General features: G+C 42.3%; 1 protein-coding gene across 2 annotated transcripts in view; it reads right to left on the bottom strand.

Moving 5' to 3' along the window:
• PDGFRA (platelet derived growth factor receptor alpha) overlaps nt 1–19,964 on the bottom strand; it is a 69,397-nt gene that overhangs the window by 11,483 nt on the left and 37,950 nt on the right. For both annotated transcript variants that reach the window (XM_081959288.1, XM_081959289.1), the window contains exons 10-16: nt 18,308–18,501; nt 16,584–16,678; nt 15,744–15,876; nt 13,824–13,928; nt 11,227–11,337; nt 6,788–6,941; nt 3,686–3,852 (exon numbers count right to left, since the gene is read on the bottom strand). In XM_081959288.1, coding sequence (XP_081815414.1) covers nt 3,686–3,852; nt 6,788–6,941; nt 11,227–11,337; nt 13,824–13,928; nt 15,744–15,876; nt 16,584–16,678; nt 18,308–18,501 — 959 coding nt within the window. The remainder of the gene's footprint in view (nt 1–3,685; nt 3,853–6,787; nt 6,942–11,226; nt 11,338–13,823; nt 13,929–15,743; nt 15,877–16,583; nt 16,679–18,307; nt 18,502–19,964) is intronic.

Genomic DNA, 19,964 nt, shown 5'->3' on the forward strand with positions numbered 1-19,964 from the left:
ATTACAAGGACGGAGTGGCTCAGTGGCTAAGACACTGAGATTGTCAATCAGAAAGGTCTGCATTTCGGCGGTTCGAATCCCTTGTGCCGCGTAACTGAGTGAGCTCCTGTAACTTGTCCCAGCTTCTGCCAACCTCGCCATTCGAAAGCATGTAAAAATGCAAGTAGAAAAATAGGAACCACCTTTAGTGGAAAGGTAATAGTGTTCTGTGACTACAGAGGCGTGTTCGGACAGCGCTGGCTGTTTGTCTTCAAAACAGAGATGAAGTCTCCGCCTAGAGGCGGGAACGACTAGCACATATGTGTGAGGGGAACTTTATTGTAGTTATTTCCTTAAATTGCCGTTTCCCTTTATCAAACCCAGCAACCTTTCTTCTGTCGTTCCATAACATTGAACTGAGAACTCTATCTCCAAAACATTTCAAGAAAACATGTTTGTATCCATCAATAATAGAGAAGCGGTGTTTTTTTTAAAAAAAAATCAAAATACTAAATATAGTTTTATTTCTCCCTTAATTATAGACCTTTTTTTCCCTAGAAATTGCAGGATTAAAGGAGCACCACCTACACATTACAGGGCTTGTTGTTACTTTATTCCTGTGTGGTTTAAATCCAAAGCCATCATTTAGAAATGGCATGGAGTCATCCACTTGTTTTCGACATATATCCATTTTTTTGCCCTGTTTGCTAGCCTGGCCCGTGCTCTTTGGTAATTGGGGTTACCCAAGACTCTCAAAGGATCAATGGTTTCTACAGCATGGCTCTTATTATGCTCTGGAAAATGACAGCTGCAACATGCTTAACATATCATCATTTGGTTACTTGGTTGAACTTAGTAAAGCCTTGGTGGAAAAGCTTCTGCCAATGGAGCTGCAGCTGGAATAGAATCCACTTCAAGAATCAGGAAAGGGCAAATCTGTTCTGTAAACCATGGATCAGATTTCAGCGTAATAGGACAGTAAAAGGGATGAGTTGGTCATACGGCCCTTGACTAACCATCAATTTGGCATTCTGCAAATTACTTCTGTTTGAAGTCAGTTAGCTCTTAGGGATGCATCCTAATCTAAGGAAAAGCACAAACAAGTGGCTCAAAATCCAGCTAAAAACAAAATCCTTTGTGCCATCAATGACACTGGCCCTCATTAAGCCTAAGAAACATCATTGACCAGTTTTGTGGACAGAGGTACATTATGTTTACGACCTTGCTCACAATAGAATCCCTTATGCCACCAGGCTCGAAATTTTGGGCTTAAACAATCTGGAACTGTGCCGCCTATGGCCGGACCTAAGCATAGTACATAAAATTGTCTGCTACAACATCCTCCCTGTAAACGACTACTTCAGCTTCAACCACAATAATACACCAGGAAACAATAGATACAAACTCAAAGTAAACCGCTCCAAACTCAATTGCAGACAATATGACTTCAGCAACAGAGTGGTCAATGCCTGGAATGCTCTACCTGACTCCGTTGTTACATCCTCAAACCCCCGTAACTTTAACCTTAAACATGTCTACCGTGGACCTCACCCCATTCCTAAGAGGCCTGTAAAGGGGAAGTGCATAAGCGCACCAGCGTACCTACTGTACCTCTCCTACTCTCCCCATTTATCTGTATTTACTTCCTTTGTTCATGTTTATGTTCATACTTATATCTGTTACCTTGTACATGTTTGACAAACAAAGAAATACAATAAATAAATGTGCTGGGTAAGAAGAAAAGATAGGAAATCTTTAACTCCAGAGGTCATCCTGAATGCCTACTTCATTTTGAATTATAAATAGTAACCAATGTTTTCACAACAAAGTTAGATAATCAACCAAATTGTAAGAAACAATATAATTGCCATTTGGATGTAGAAAAATTCCACTAGTATATTTTTACCTGTCTCCTGAAGTAGGAAATGTTAACATCTAATATGATTCTGCCTTTTGTAGAATTCTTCAAGATACAGAAACTTTCTGAGACTCAGTGTTTGGGAATCTTATGAACCAACCACTATGTAGTACAGGACATTCCAATTGCTTTAATAACTTTACTTTTGATTTTTCCTAGCGCACAAAACATGTACTAGTGGGTAATAGTGCTGCAACATTTGTTTCAGGCATGTTAATGTTATTTGGATTTCTTATTATGCCAAAATGTTGTTTAAATAAAGACTCCCTTGAATTGAGCTTCTTTATGGGTGACTCTGTGGAGGCATATATGCTGCTTTTATGGTAGCAGTATGGAGTAGAGTAGAGTAGAGTAGAGTAGAGTAGAGTAGAGTAGAGTAGAGTGGAGTGGAGTGGAGTGGAGTGGAGTGGAGTGGAGTGGAGTGGAGTGGAATGGAACGGAACAGAACAGAATAGAATAGAAGTAGAAGGGACCTTGGAGGTCTTCTAGTTCAGCCCCATGCTTAAGCAGGAGAAGAACCTATACTATTTCAGATAAGGGACTGCCTAGACTCTTCTTAAAAACCTCCAGTGATAGAGGCCCCACAACTTCTGGAGGCAGTTTTTCCACTAGTTAATTGTCATCACTGTTAGGAAGTTTACAAATTGCTTAATTCCAGGTTGCTTCTCTCTTTGATTAGTTTCCAACCATTGGAAATTAATGGCAATTGATTTGCCATTGCTTACTTCCATGATGTCTTTTTGACTTCCCAGACTAATATATACTCTGGAATTTCTCATCCGACTACTAACCAGATCCAGCCCTGCTTACTTTTGGAGACTAACTTTAAATTACTTAGCAGCTATCACCTCTGGCAGCACCGATTATTTTACAGGAAGAATAAATACATTATGTTCTTCATCAAACAGTTATTATTCAGATTATAATTAATGACATGCTGCTGTAATCTTTCAGACTTGATACGACCTCTAAAACCAAGCTGAAATAATTCAATTTTTAGGAAAATTGAACATTGAAAAGGCCATAAGACCTAACCCTTCGCTATCCTTCTATACAAATAGATACCTGAACACAGAAAGAGATCATTGCAATCAGGATTGAAAGACCAAAAAACCAACAACAACCTAATAGCAATCATTTAATGAAAAGAAGGTCTAGAGGTGACATGATAGCGGTGTTCAAATATCTCGGGGGTTGCCACAAAGAAGAGAAAGTCAAGTATTCTCCAAAGCACCTGAGGGCAGAACAAGAAGCAATGGGTGGAAACTAATCAAGGAGACAAGCAACTTAGAACTGAGGAGAAATTTCCTGACAGAACAATTAATCAGTGGAACAACTTGCCTCCAGAATTTGTGAATACTCCAAGACTGGAAATTTTTAAGATGTTGGATATCTATTTGTCTGAAGTGGTATAGGGTTTCCTGCCTAGGCAGGTGGTTGGACTAGAAGACCTCCAAGGTCCCTTCCAACTCTGCTATTCTATATTCTATTCTATTCACTTCTGCCATGAGCTCAAGCATAAAAGAACTAAATTGTGCAGCTATTAGGGACAATACAGAATCCAATGTCCCATAGAACAGACAAAAACCATAAAACAGAGAGGTGAAATGACCAGCACATGCCACAAAATCCTTAACTTTTACTCCTACAAGACTAGCAGTGACTTCAAATTACTTTGTTCAGAAAAAAAAAAACAGTGCAAGGAGAAAACCTAACCGTAATCCAATCTGATTCTTTGCCAAATAAAATTACTTGGTTATATATGCTACAACATATAAGCAGACTTACCCAATTTATATTTTTTCTTATATGAAGCAGGGCGGTCGTACACAGATCTTTGGATGTCAGAGTATTTTGATCTGTCTTTTCTTTCTAACATGGGCACGTACTGAGTCGTCTCTGCTTGTTTCATATCCATGTATTCACCATTATTTTCAAAGGATAAGATGACATAGCTGGAATAAAAAGCACAGTAGCAATATAAAGAAACAGTGAATATTTACTGTACTTGTTATACTTTCAGTTACAAGTATAATATTATACGTATTATAGCCGTGGAGGCGCAATGGTTAGAATGCCGTATTGCGGGCTAATTCTGCTGACTGCCAGCAGTTCAATCCTGACTAGCTAAAGGTTGACTTAGCCTTCCATCCTTCCCAGGTTGGTAAAATAAGATAAACCAGATTGTTGGTGGGCAATATGCTGACTGTGAAAACTGCTGAGAGAGGGCTATAAAGCACTGAAGTGGTATATAAGTCTAAGGCCTATTGCTATTGCTATTGCTATACTGATCTCTTATTTGTTGATTGTGGAGCAGGGGTTAGGTATTGTAAATGTCACAATAAAGTTTCAGCAATCTGGAGGCCATTCCCAAAATGACTCTTCCATCATTGTCTTGAATCAATGATTCTTTAAAATCTTAATCAATAAATCTGCCCTACATTTCTTCATCCCATTAGAAACTTTTTTTCCTTCTGTTAATGAAGGAGACACCATAAAGTTTCCATAATATGATTCATTAGATGGAGAATTATGTTTCCCCAGAAGGCGGCAATGCTTTGGAAGTGAGTTGCAGCAACGTGCAAAGCAGTGTAAGGGTGGCTTGGTTAACAATCTGGGAGTCTTCCCTCCAAGTGAAGTTATGGAGCTCACCATAAAACAGGGGTGTCCAAACTTGGGAACTTTAAGACTTGTGGACTTCAGCTCCCAGAATTCCCCAGCCAGCATGGCTGGCTGGGGAATTCTGGGAGTTGAAGTCCACAAGTCTTAAAGTTCCCAAGTTTGGACACCCCTGCCATAAAACATTCCTATTATGATATAAATAGTGGTCTCAAATCAACTTTTGGGAAATGGGAGTGAGATTGTAATATTGCTGTTATTATTAATTTGAAATTATAATTTTTGCAAAGGAGGCGGAGTTTCGGGAGGCCAAAAATGCTGTATTCAGTGTATAAGATGCACCCAGTTTTTCAGCCTCTTTATTGAGGCAAAAAGGTGCATCTTATACTCCGAAAAATACGGTAATTCTAGATGCGAGAAACTAAATTAAGTACTATACCGCTTTATCTCATTTCAGGTAATCCTCGACTTACAGCAGTTCATTTAGTAACCTTTCAAAGTAATCCCAGCAGTGGGGGGGGGGGGAAAGTGACTTGTGACCATTTTACACACTTACAACCATTGCAGCCTCCCCATGGTCACAAGATTTACATTCAGATGCTGGACAACTGTTTCATATTTATGACGGTTGCAGTCTGTCAGGGTTGTGTGATCGGCTTTTGCAACCTTCTGACAAGCAAAATCAATGGGGAAGCCAGATTCACCTAACAATCATGTTACTAACTTAACAACTGCGGGGAGTCACTTAATAAATGTGGCAAGAAAGATGGGGGCAAAACTCACTTAACAAATTTCTCAGGAAGCAACATAAATGTTAGGCTCAATTGTGGTGGTAATTCAGGGACTACCTGTATTAAGTAAGTATTATATTAAATACTAGCTGATAACTTTATGGTAATCCTATATTAGACAGACAAAGGAATAAATTATATTATAGTGTCAAGTCAAAATAATGTTGGCACACAGAGACACAGGGACACACACACACACACACACACACACACACAAACTTGAATCCAAAATTCACACTTTCATTGTCAAAAGTACTGTGATTTGAAACTATAGATATAATTCATTCCTTTTCATTTCATCAGCCCAGGCGTTCCAGAGTTATGCTGGAACAGACACAGACACACACACTGAGGAGTGTTAGGGCTGTCTTACTCCCACAGTATTTGTTTCTAGAGAGCAAGTCACCTGTGTACCAAGTCATTTCAGCGGCTTTAAGACTTGCACACTTCAATGCCAGAGTTCCTGAGCCAACAAGACTGGAGGAGGAATTCTGGGAGTTGAAGTCCACAAGTCTTAAAGCTGTCAAGTTTGAACACCCCTGGGGTTTTTTTTCTAAAGGGTTAGGGGTGCAAGGGTCTTGTAACTTGACAGCTTTAAGACTTGCGTGCTTCAAATGCCAGAGTTTCTGAGCCAACATTTTGGTTGCTAAGCAAGAGCGTTGTTAAGTGAGTTTCAACACATTTTACAAGTTGGCCACACCCACCCAGTCACATGGCTGGCAAGTCACTCCCACCCGGTCACATGGGTGGCAAGCCACTCCCACCTGGTCACATGGCCAGCAAGCCACTCCCACAAGGCAGGCCACATCTACAGAAGAGGTTCTAAAAAATGTTGAAACCCACCACTGGGCATGTCTTACCCCCACAGTATTTGTTTCCAGAGAGTAAGTCATCTGTGTACCAAGTTTGCTGAAATTGCTCGAGGTGTTCCAGAGTTATGCTGGAACACACACACACACACACACACACACACACACACACATATATATATATGCTGGTTTTGTTGTATTCGGGTCTTTTCCCGTGTAAGGTTGAGATTGTCTTTGCAACGTTTCGGCAGGATCTCACCTGCCATCTTCAAGCTGTGGGCTTATTAACATTTTTGTTGTGGCTTGCAAGTATAAAGAAGGGTTCCTGATCAACCTGTTGTAATGGAAGGACCCTATTAAGCTCTGGAGTAGTTTCTTCAATCTCGTGTCTCTCACATCTCAGTAAAAAAATTAAGGTTTCCCTGCCCAATTGTGTCCGACTCTAGAGTTTCTTGGCCGAGGGACCCAGGATTGTCCGAAGACAATTTCCGTAGTCATGTGGCCATGATGGCTATACGCCAGGGGTGTCCAAACTTGGGAACTTTAAGACTTGTGGACTTCAACTCCCAGAATTCCCCAGCCAGCCATGTTCCCAAGTTTGGACACCCCTGCTATACGCCAAAGATGCATATTAATATTGTCCCTTTGATTACTTCATAGCTAAAGCTTACCTTCTAGTGCTCTCATCTGCAGAATTAATGCCAAAGATGTCCAGGTCCGTCTTTGCTTTTTCAGGATGCCGACTCAGAAAGTTATCCCTGTTTTTATGGAGGTAGTTCACCAAGTCTCCATAAAAACAGTATTCTGTTATGATGTATATTGGACCTAATGAAGAAGAACAAAGCAGAACAATGCTTAACGTCTCAGGGAAGCCATGTCTGGAAACTAAATTGGACATCCCTGTCCCAAAGATCGCCAGTGTTCATCTGACTTCAACGTAGAATCAGAACTGCAGAAAAAACAATGGCTACCAACCTGCCTTCTACTAAGGACCTGCATACTGCACAAGTCAAAAAGAGGGCCGTGAAAGTATCTACAGACCCCTCACCTCCTGGATGTAAATTGTTTCAACTTCTAGCCTCAAAACGATGCTATAGAGCAGTGATGGCGAACCATTTTTGGCTCGCGTGCCACAAGTGGGGGAAGCGCAGGGGGGTTGAGTGTGGGCGTGCCGCACCCATAGTGCAACGCGCGACCCCCCCAGTGCGCATGCACGCAAAATGCGCGACCCCCCCATTTTTACATGGTTTTTTTTTTTTTTTTTTTTTTTTTTTTTTTACTTTTTTTTTCTTGTAATAAAATTTTATTGGTTTTTCAAAATTTATAGGGAAAAGGGTAAATGGACAGGTATACAAATTTTGGCAGTTGCAAAGTGTGTGAGGCCCCCCTCCCTCCATACCCATAGCGTACATTTATATATAATGCATTAGTATATAATTGATTATAATCAGCATATTAGTTCTATTATTAAATTCAATCAAATTAAACATTACAATATAAAATCCAAATATAATTCCATTTTCACTTTCGGTCAATTTATAATAATATGATTTTCATATTTATTTCTGTGATCTGAGTCTTCTTGCTATTGCCCCATCTCCCTCCACTGGCAGAGCTCTGGCCCCTCCCGTGTCCTGCGTGTCCGTTGTAGTGTCTGGTGGTTTCTCTAGGAGTGTTTTATTTTTTTCCATAAAGGCCTGCGCCTCTATGGGTGAATTAATTCTGATTCTTGTCTCCTCCCAGAATATCAGCATACCTTCAGGCATCAACCATCTAAACCACACCCCTTTCTGGTATAATTTATTCGCTAATTGCGAATAATTTTTTCTTTTTTCTCTAATCTTCTTAGGGATCTGCTTCAGAATGGTTATCTCCATATCATGATATGTCAATGCTTGCCCCCTTTGTACACCCAGAATTTCATCTCTTGTGGTTTTTCTAAGGAATTTAATGTGAACCTCCCTGGGTAAATTGTGTGTTCTAGCATAAGCTGAGTTCACTCTATAAACCAGATCTATATCCCACCCCATCTGTTGTTTTTCTTTGTGTGTATAGTCAGCCAGAATGTTTGTCATGATGTCCCTTATATTTTCCCCATCTTCTTCTATAACATTTTGAAATCTAAGATAATAGGACATTCTCTCAAATTCTAATTTCATCTGTTGGATGTCAAGATCTTTGTTCCCTTTCTGCACAGCTTCCACCACCCCCCTCACCTCCTCCACCCCCCCTTCCACAAGATTCAGTCTTTGTGAGTTCTTATATATTTGGGCTTGATTTTCTTTAATTTCATCTTTCATTTCCCTTAACTGTTTCTTGATTTCCTCCTGGCCCTGTAGAATTTGTTGAAGCATTTGTTGAAAGTCCATCTCTGTAGTCTTATGTTGCATCAGTTCTGTTATCTTTGACTGTGTGGCTGGACTGGATGTTGCGGATGTTGGAGCAGAAGTGGCAAAGCCAGGTTTTCCAGGAGGGGGTCTTTTAGATGCCATCCTTTATAACGTTAAAAGTTCAGTCCAAATATGAAGTAAGCAATTAGAAAAGAAGGGTAGCCAGGTGAATCCGGGAGCAGAATAACCAGGCAGAAGAGAATCTCTCCAATAAGTCTGGCAATAGATAGAAAATTTCCCCTAGAAGGTTAAAAAAATACCAATCCACAAGAGGTTCCTCTGGGAGACACGGAGACAAAGACCGGAAGCCTGAATTTTAAAGGTGGAGTCAGGTTTCAGAGTTCATAAAGACAACGGAAGTGTGCCATCTTGCCCTGCCAGTTTTGGGCACAGAGGCGTAACAAAGTTTTAAAAAGTTCCAAAAGTCCTCAAATCATTGTAATATGTAAAATTAAATTGAAAAGAAAATCATCTCAGCCTAAGTGAGGCTTCATTCGTTGGCTCTCCCCCCTCCTCCTTCCCCGGGGGCTGAGAGCAAAATTGTTTCTTGCCGCTTGTCCAAGGGGGGGGGGGGAAACCCCCCTCCCTCCAGCCGCACCTCCAAAATGCTCCGAAAGTTGTTTTAAAGTTTTAAAAGCTGAATCAAATCTTCATGCAAAGTAAGGGATGAAGAGAGAGGCAACCTCACCGCACCGCAGCTGCTTCCTTCAATTGTAGCATTCTCCAGTCAGCTTGTAGCGAGGCGCGAGGCGTGGAAACGCGATGCGCCCTCCGAGCTTGCTCCCCGGTGCCTTGGGCGCGCGAGAGAGCCCCCGCCGGCTGCCGCCGCTGCAGGAGACCTCCGCGATGCCGCCCCTCCGGCAGGACCCCTCTGCGGGGTGTCCTGTGCCCCCCAAGGAGTGGGGAAGCCCACCGGGGAGCCGGAGCGGGCAAAGAGCTGCCCGTCGCCGCCGCCGCCGGAACCGGAACTCTTTACATGGTTTTTTTTTTGCCCTCCCCAGGCTCCAGGGGCTTTATAGGAGCCTGGGGAGGGCGAAAAGAGCCTCCCCGACCCCCCGGAGGCCCTCCGGAGGCTTCAGGGACTGTCCAGAGGCTTCCCTGAAGCCTTCGGAGCGCTTAAAACCACCCTCCGAGCAAACCGGAAGTGACTTCCGGGTTGCTCGGAGGGTCGTTTTAAGCGCTCCGAAGGCATCAGGGAAGCCTCGGACGGTCCCTAAAGCCTTCGGAACGCTTAAAACGACCCTCTGAGCAACCCAGAAGTCACTTCCGGTTTGCTCGGAGGGTGGTTTTAAGCGTTCCAAAGGCTTCAGGGACGGTCCCTGAAGCCTCCGGGGGGGCGGGGGGGCTCTTTTCGCCCTCCCCAGGCTCCTTTAAAGCCTCTGGAGCCTGGGGAAGGCGAAAAATAGCTTTTAAAAAGGTGAACTCAGCTGGCCAGCGCGCGCATGCGCGCTGGCCAGCTGACAGGACAGCGCCTCGCGTGCCCTGACAAATGGCTCCGCGTGCCACTTGTGGCACGCGTGCCATAGGTTCGCCATCACGGCTATAGAGCACTGCACACCAGAACAACTAGACCCAAGGACAGTTTTTTCCTGAATGCCATCACTCTGCTAAACAACTAATTCCCACAACACTGTCAAATTATCTACTACGACTGTATTACTATTATTCTTATCATCCTTCCTAGTCCCTATCTCTTCCCACTGATGACTATAACCATGTTGCTTGTATCTTTACAATTTATATTGATTTATTTGTTGCCTAGTACGATTTGATTTCTTATTAGTAACCTAGGACTATCACTAAGTGTTGTATCGTATGATTCTTGATGAACGAATTCTATTTTATTTTTCTTTATGTACAATGAGGGCATATGCACCAAAGACAAATTCCTTGTGTGTCCAATCACACTTGGCCACTAAAGAATTCTAATTCTAATCAGAGACTTTTCTACACTGTTTTATACACATAAACACCACATCCTTAAAGGCAGGGGTGGAATTCAGCCGGTTCGCACCGGTTTGGGCAAACCAGATGTTCATTTTGCATCCAGTTCGCCAAACCGGTTGTTGCAAGGACCAGCTGGCCCCGCCCACCCTCCCCTCCCCTCCCAGGAGTCTCCACATGGCCCGTTCATCATGACAGGTGAGTACAGGGCCCGCACGGAGGCTTTGAGAGGGCGAAAAATGGGCCTCCCGGAAGTTCAGGAACAGCCTCCAGAGCCCAGGGAAAGCCGTTTTCCCCCTCCCAGAGGCTCGAGGAAAGACTCCAGAGCCTGGGGAGGGTGAAAACGCCCCCCCCCCCCTGCCATGGTGCAGGAGGCCGAGTAGGCCACGCCCACCCAGCAATCGGGGAGAGAACCAGTTGCTAATATTTTTCAATCCCACCCCTGCTTAAAGGTTGTCAGAAAGGTTCTGAAACCTAAAGGTCAGGAACTATGAATGATTACTAGCCATCTTCACAGCAACTTTTCTGTAGTCAGAAGTCCCTTCCAGCTCTTCTCTGGGGCTAAAATGGCTGTGTTTGGTTTGGTAGGTCTTAAATTATGCAATCCTGATAATACAGATTTGCAACAGGGATCGAGCAGAATGGCCGGTGTTTGATCTGTTAAATTACAGCCTACTTTTCTAAATACTAGCTCAATAAATGCAACCGGGCCTGATGTTCTAAGGTATTTCTTTTTTCAATGGAAAGAGACAAAGATGCCTGCTAGAGAAATTTACCTGATTTTGTGCAAGCTCCTAAGAGGTTGACGATGTTCAAGTGGGGGCCAAGATGAGTCATTATCTTTAATTCAGACATGAGCGCCTGCTTTTCGCTGGATCTTGCAGTTGCTGGTGGGAAAATATGGGACACAGAGAATTAGAATGTGTTTTTCCAGAAGTAAGCAATCACGGTCACTGTTTCTTTATGAGCAGGAATCTTTAGGGGGGGTGGGGGGGAGGAAATAGTTTTCAAAAAAAGATCTGTTTAAGTTTAAGATTACTTTATTGTCAGTGCACCTCGTGCAACGAAATTAAATGCCATCTTCAGTGTACATTATAACTATAAAAATAAAACACAAACACACATCCTTCACATTCTATACAATTGAATTGAAACCCCCTAATATTGCATTACAATACAATAGCAGAGTTGGAAGGGGCCTTGGAGGTCTTCTAGTCCAACCCCCTGCCTAGGCAGGAAACCCTATACCGTTTCAGACAAATGGCTATCCAACATCTTCTTAAAGACTTCCAGTGTTGGGGCATTCACAACTTCTGGAGGCAAGCTGTTCCACTGATTAATTGTTCTAACTGTCAGGAAATTTCTCCTCAGTTCTAAGTTGCTTCTCTCCTTGATTAGTTTCCACCCATTGCTTCTTGTTCTACCCTCAGGTGCCTTGGAGAATAGTTTGACTCCCTCTTCTTTGTGGCAGCCCCTGAGATATTGGAAGACTGCTATCATGTCTCCCCTAGTCCTTCTTTTCATAAGATTAGACATACCCAGTTCCTGTATACCGTTCTTCATACGTTTTAGCCTCCAGTCCCCTAATCCTCTTTGTTGTTCTTCTCTGCCATTCTTTCTAGAGTCTCAACATGTTTTTTTTTACATCATGGCGACCAAAACTGGATGCAGTATTCCAAGTGTGGCCGTACCAAGGCATTATAAACTTCACGTGATCTTGATTCTATTCCTCTGTCGATGCAGCCTAGAATTGTGTTGGCTTTTTTGGCAGCTGCTGCACACTGCTGGCTCATATTTAAATGGTAGTATTAGTATTGCACTATACTAGTGATGGCGAACCTTTTCGGCACCGAGTATCCAAACCGGAACACGTCTGTATGTGCATTTGCCAGAACACTGGTAACCCAAAGACCAGCTGGCTTGCTTTGTGCATGCCTGTTTTGGGGGCATTTTTTGGTAGTTTTTGGCCCGAAAAATGGCCTGAAAATGGGCTGCTTTGGGGCATTTTCAGGCCTTTTTTCAGGCAGTTTTTGGCAGTCTTTTGGGCCATTTTCCAGCGCTCCGGCACCCACGAAGACCAGCTGGCCGGCGTGTCGGAAACTAGAAGAGAAGCTGACAAGGGCACACATGCCCCCAGAGAGGACTCTGCATGCCACCTCTGGCACGTGTGCCATAGGTTCAACATTACTGCACTCTACAGTAGGAACAGGATCTGCTAGGGAAAGGAAATTATTTTCATTTTATGTGCTGATTTCTTAACTTGCTTAATAAATAAAGCAATAATATCTTGGTATTGTGGACATATGTCTGAATTCTTCCCAATATAGATTGCTTTCTGAATCAGACTGTAGGCACTCCAAAATTATTATTTTGCACCATTTTGGTATTAGATCCAGAATGGATTGTCTCATCCCATCATTTGCCATAGGTTTGCCATCATGGCCTACACCATTTTTGACAGATGACAGTCCAGTCTCTTCTTGAAAGCCTTCAGCGATGGGCCAGCCACAACTTCTGAAGGCAACTTCTATTCCATTGGTTAATTGGATCTCACTGTCAGAAAGTTCCTCCTTATTTCCAGGTTGAATTTCTCCTTGATCAGTTTCCATCCATTATTCCTTGTCTGGCCTTCAGGTGCTTTGGAAAATAGCTTGACCCCCTTCATCTCTGTGGCAGCCCCTCAAATATTGGAAGACTGCTCTCATGTCTCCCCTGGTCTCTAGTTCTTCACTAGACTAGCCAGGCCCAGTTCCTGCAACAGTTCTTTGTATGTTTTAGCCTCCAGTTCCCTACATTACTTAACAAATGTGGCCTAAAAAGGTCATAAAATTGGGCATAACTTCTTGAACAATGCTTAGCAATGGAAATTCTGGTTCCCAATTGTGGTTGTTAGTCAAGGACTTTCCCCATATAATTAGATGTTTTTTCTGTTCCGCCAGTATGAGCAGAAGTATCAGCTGATGACTTTATACAATCCTCTTCTTTTAAAAAAATTACCACTCACTTTAAATATTAATTTTGTAGGAAATATGTTGAACCAATCAATTTTTTCCAAGCTCAATGCGAATGAGATGGCATTAATGAGAATCATCATATTTTAACAACCTCATTATCCCTTGAGGGGTGGAGTCTGACAACTGAATGGATCTGAGTGTTTCCTGGCCAGATGCCCTTCCTGTCGCCAATGCGGAGTTTTGTTCAGCAGATATGTTCTCAGTGCACCCAGAGAGAGAAATATCTGCCTCTACCTAGGATTGAACTCACAGCCTCCTGATTGTGAGGCGAGAGCTCCACCTCTAGGCCACCATACCATTCCAATGGCATTAATGGGAACGAGACAGTATATTAGCAGTAAATGAAAAAAAATGCTTACGTTTCAACATCTTCACAGCTACTTTCATCACTGGTTGCGACCGGCTTAATCCATAGGCTGTTCCTTCGACTACTTTCCCAAAAGCCCCAGAACCAAGGATTCGACCTATAGACAAGAGAATACAGTTGCTGAGAATTAACTCTGGAGCCATCATCTGGAGTTATTTTGCCTTTCGAGACTTTTTCTAAAAATGCAGCCTAGGTACCTCTAAAAAACTTTCTAGTAAAATCGACCGATATCTCCTTCTTGAGCCCTGTTTTTAATCAGGCAAGAATTGAAAAATATGATTGAAATTCTACACGGAATGCCCATCCAGCTACCATCTGAAATGATAAAGTTGATAATTCTACCGTCTCAAATTATTACTTGGTTTTGGGTAAATAAACGTGGGAACAGCTGGGAAAGAAGATGGCCACCAGAAGCTGAAGTGCCCAAGCTCTCTTCTTTTCATCATGTCACAATCAACAGTAGGACATTTGATTAGGTCCAGGCCAGGGAATAGAAACAGCATGGACTACGGCAGGGTTATTGGGATTTGTCATGAAGTCTCATAAAAGAAGAAAAAAATATTTTCCATTTCATCGCTGTAAGAACATTTTTTTCCAAGAACCGAAAGGTCATAGCAATCACACCTGTAACCTTTGGAGCTGTTTGGGATGAAGGACTGGTTGCTGAGAGGATCAGAATAACAGAATAACAAGAGTTGGATGGGACCTTGGAGGGCTTCTAGTCCAACCCCCTGCTCAAGCAGGAAACTTTATATCATTTCAGACAAATGGTCCTCCAATCTCTTCTTAAAAATCTCCAATGTTGGAGCACCCACAATTTCTGGAGGCAAGTTGTTCCACTGATTAATTGTTCTGACTACCAGGAAATTTCTCCTCAGTTCAAGGTTGTTTCTCTCCTTGATTAGTTTCCACCCATTGTTTCTTGTCCTGCCCTCAGGTGCTTTGGAGAATAGTTTGACTCCCTCTTCTTTGTGGCAACCCCTGAGATATTGGAACAATGCTCTCATGTAACCCCTAAACCTTCTTTTCATTAAACTAAACATACCACATTCCTGCACCTGTTCTGCGTTTGTTTTATCCTCTGGTTCCTTAATCATCTTGGTTCCTCTTCTCTGCACTCTTCCTAGAGTCTCAACATCTTTTTTATGTTGTGGCAACCAAAACTTGATGCAGTATTCCAAATGTCTTATCAAGGCCTTATAAAATGGTATCAATACTCCACATGAACTTGATTCTATCCTTCTATTGATGCAGCCTATGACTGTGTTGGCTTTTTTGGCAGCTGTGGCATACTGCTGGCTCATATTTAAGTCATTGTCCGTCAGGATACCTAGATCCCTCAGTTATTACTATTGAGCCAGGTACCACCTATTCTACAGCTGTACACTTGTTTTTTCTTGCTTAAATGTAGAACCTTACTTTTCTCACCGTTGAATTTCATTTCATTTCCTTAGACAGGGCCCAGGGTTTCCGTCGGTCGAGATCCTTCTGTATCTTGAGCCTTATCTTCTGGAGGGTTATGGCTATTCCTGCCACCTTGGTGTCAAAACCATTTCTGGTATATAATTTATGGGGACACAGGTAGTCCTCAACTTGCAACAGCTCATTTAGTGACCATTCAAAGCTACAATGACACTGGAAAAAAGTGTCGCTTAACAAGCGGGTTACTAACAGAAGTGATTCACTTAACAACCGTGGCAAGAAAAGGTCGTAAGATGGGATGGAACTCACTTGGCAAATGTTTCACTGAGCAACATAAATGGGGTCATAACTCGAGGACTCTCTGCATTGGCTATTCCTGCCACCTTGGTGTCAAGACCATTTCTGGCAAAGAATTAATAGGAATAAGGTCTCTTGAGGACTTGTGTGGAAAATCAGAGACTCTGTTTACAAGCCTTTGCGTGATCCTTACCCAGCACTAGTCCGTCTCTAGGAAATTCCCATCTTGAATCGTAGGGCAATTGCATTGGATCCACATAGATGTACTCATGGCCATCCGGGCTGATAGACTCAATGACTCTCCATCGGATCTCATATCTGGGTTTCTGTGCAAAAGAAGACATGGAAGATCAGTTTCCTCCCAATGCAGTAAATCAGGGGTGTCAAACTTAAGGCCCACAGGCCACATCCGGGCCGTGATGTGGTCAGATCTGGCCCACAGGGCCGTCCTCCAAAATGTAAGGGCCTTGCTTTAGCCGGTCTCCCCAATGCAAAGAGAAAACATGCCAGCTGTCTGGGGGAGTGGTGTCAAGCTGGCCGTGCCCACCCAGCTGGCCATGCTCACCCAGTCGGCCAGCCCCCCCCCCCCGGCCCCCTGAGGTCAACCACAGCCCTGATGCGGCCCTCAATGAAATTGAGTTTGACACCCCTGCAGTAAATCAGGGGTGCAGAATGTGGTTTATAGCAGGAGTCCCCAACCTGTGGCTCACGGGGCCCACTGCCAAGTCGTGGGCTAATTGCCACTGGGCCGTGTGAGTAGCTGGCCAGTGCGTGCACCTCTGTGTGTACACGTCCCTATGTGCACGAGAATCATCATGGGCGGCCGCGGCCCCATTTGCACAAGCCTCGTTGCAGGCACTCGCGCAAGCATCACCACAAACATTGCGGGCACTTGCTTGTTTGCATGTGCGTACACACCAACATGTGCTTGCTACTCCCACAAAATCATCCCCTCTTTCTCCCCCTCCCTTCTCCGAGCCATCAACCCTGAAAGTTTGGGGAACTCTGGTCTAAAGGATGGATTTCTCCTTACCTGTTTCCATATGATTACCAAGACAATCAGCGCGATTATTACAATCACGAGGAGGACCAGGACAGCAGCAGCCACAGTGAGTTCCGATCTTAACGCTGTAAGGAGAAGCACATAGAATTCTCTCCTTTGCTTTTTTTAAAGCAAAGTAACTTTTCACTGCGACGTCCAGTGCAGTAACACTGATATTAATATTATAGGAGTTACGTAAACCCCACAAATGAGCATATAATCAAAAAAATAATAATGGAATGTGCAGAAATGGATAGGTTAACGTTAAGAATGAAAGAAAAGGAAGATTCTGAATATTTTAAAACATGGGAACTTTTTTTTTTTACAAATGGTTAGTCGATAGATACAGAGATCAGGTGGATGGATTTATGTGAAAATATGGTTTACATGAGAAAGCAAAATTGATGATTACAAAAGGTTGTGTAATTATCCTACAATGGAGATTTCATGCCAGCAAAAAAACCAAAGCCCAATCTTTCCAAATTAAGCCATTTAAAAATTCACTATATAGTTCCCTTCCCTTCCTCTGTCATCCTTGTTCAAATCAAAACAAAGGAAATGTGTGGGAACAGTCCAGATGCAATAACAATGAAGACAAACTCCCTTTTGTCTAAGAGGTTTATAAATTGCTACTGCTCCTTTGACAGATACATTGCAAATAAAAAAATTATACGGGTAGTCCTCAACTTACAACAGTTCGTTTAGCTACAACGGCACTGAAAAAAGTGACTTATGACCACTTTTCACACTTATGACCATTGCAGCATCTCTAGAATCACATGATTTACATTCAGATGCTTGACAATTGGTTCATATTTATGACGGTTGCCATGTCTCCGGGTCAGGTGATCCAATTTTGCGACCTTTATACGAGCAAAGTCAATGGGGAAGACAGATTCACTAGGTATAGATACAGAGATCAGGTGGATGGATTTATGTGAAAATATGGTTTACATGAGAAAGCAAAATTGATTAGTAAACATGCTTTTGATGCTTAGATGATTGATGACAATCTAGAAGATAGTATATTTTATACCAATGATTGATAGTATCTACTATATGTTTGTGTGTTGATATGATCATAATGATTATGAGGCTGTTTAAATAATAATACTTTTGTTACCTAGAAAACACACTTGTTCAATTTAGAAATGGAATTTGTGATATAAAAGCAAAAAAAAAAACCACTTTTTAAAAAGTGTTACTAATTTTACAATTGCAGTGACTCACTTAAGAAATGTAGCAAGAACAATCGTAAGGTGGGGCAACATAAATACTGGGCACAATTGTGGTGGTAAATTGAGGACTACCTTCTTTCCCTGAAAATAAGCCCTTCCCAAATAATAAGCCCTCCCCCAAAATATTGCAACACAGCAGCAGCCATGAGGTGACCACGCTCGCCACCTCCTGCACCCCAAAAATAATAAGACCTCCCCGAAAATGAGGCCAAGCGCTTATTTCAGGGGGTCAAAAGAAAATAAGACCTTGTCTTATTTTCGGTGAAACACGGTAGCAGTATATGCTTAGTCTGTTATATTATAAAAGCTGGCCTAAATTTACATGTTTTTGTTTTTAATGTATATTTATTTTCAGTTCTAGCTGCTACACCAAATGGATCTTTTCTCCTTTTAATTATATCTCCTGGGGAAAAAATATATATCTGAAGTTGCGGTGATTTGGGGGCCCAGGAAGTACTTTGATCCAAGTTAACTTACTAGGAGCCACAAGCTTTATCTCCCTTGTAACAGTCCGAAGGTCATTCTTTGCCATACAACGAACAGCCATGATTTCTTCCACCTTCTGAAAAGTCACCTGACTGGCTACCATGTTCCTTTCGTCGAGATGAGTCTCCACCGTGACATCAGAGATGTTGTTGGTCAGGAGAGTCCATGAGGTGTCATTGTTGCATCTAGAAAGAAGTCGCTTTTTCATTGATCCCGCCAAAAAAAGATTCTTCTTTTACTGAAGACTATTGAGTGGACAGATACCTTTACGTGCATCTTTAAATAACACGTTGCCCAAGCAAAAGCAACATTTTCTTTGAACAACAGCCACTGATACTACAGATTTATACCACAAGCAACATTTCAGGAGTATTAAGAAGGGTACCAGGTATGTGGACAAATCTCAGTTCTCAAATCTCAAATCCAAAGTATTTATTTGATAGATTTATAGCCTGCTTTTCACACAAAATTTAAACTTAGGAAATATTGTTAGACACAGTTTATAAGGTTGGCTTATTATTAACAATTAATCTTGGGCTTTAAATTATATATAACTCCAACACTCAAGAGGTACCAGTTTCTATAAGGAACAGAATAGAATAACAGAGTTGGAAGGGAACTTGGAGATCTTCTAGTCCAACCCCTGCTTAGACAAGCAACCCTATACAAATCATTATTTAATATCTTCTTAAAAACTTCCAGTGTTGGAAGATTCACAACTTCTCGAGGCAAGGAGTTCCACTGATTAATTGTTCTCACTGTCAGGAAATTTCTCCTTAATTCTAAGTTGCTTCTCTCCTTGATTAGTTTCCACCCATAGCATCTTGTCCTACCCTCAGTTGCTTTGGAGAATAGCTTGACTCCCTCTTTTTTGTGGCAGCCCCTGAGATATCAGAACACTGCTATCATGTCTCCCCTAGTCCTTCTTTTCATCAAACTAGACTAGGAAGAAAATTATAGCTGTGGAGAAGGCACCATGTATGAGAAAGGATTAACCATTGCTGTTTCTTCAACTCTGATTAGGAAATCTTGTGGCTTGGGTTGTTTAAAGAGGCATTATATACGCTCACACATTTAACAATACACCGATTGCACCAAGAGTTAAAAATTCAAGAGGTATTTTAATCAATAAAATGATATTCCCACTCTCAAATCTGAAATCTTTACATCAGTGATGCCTAAACGTATTTTCAAATGGTTTCAACTCCCATAACCGTTTAGCCATTTTCCATTCTTACTGCCCATTTATTATTAGCTAATAAATGATTATCAATTTTGGAGTTGTGAGAGTTAAAATGCAATACAAACTCGAAGGCACCCTGTTGTAGAACATATAACATATTTTTGGAGTATAAGACGCACCTTTTCTTCCCCCAAAAGAGGGTGAAAATCTGGGTGCGTCTTATACACTGAATACAGCATTTTTTGTCCCCCCAAACCCTGCTCCCTTTGCAAAAACGGATACGCAGAGAGTTTGGGAGGCCTGCAAACGATTCCTGGTGGCTGGGGAGGGCAAAAATGAGCGAAAAATGGGGCTGTTTTTCACAAAAACCGGAGTGTTTTTGCCCTCCCAAGCTCCCAGGAGTACTCTACAGGCCTCCCAAACTCGTCACAAGCCATTTTTTGCAGAAAAACAGGCCCGTTTTCA

The sequence above is a fragment of the Natrix helvetica genome, assembly GCF_964273705.1.
Source record: "Natrix helvetica genome assembly, chromosome: 7".
Classification (NCBI taxonomy): domain Eukaryota; kingdom Metazoa; phylum Chordata; class Lepidosauria; order Squamata; family Natricidae; genus Natrix; species Natrix helvetica.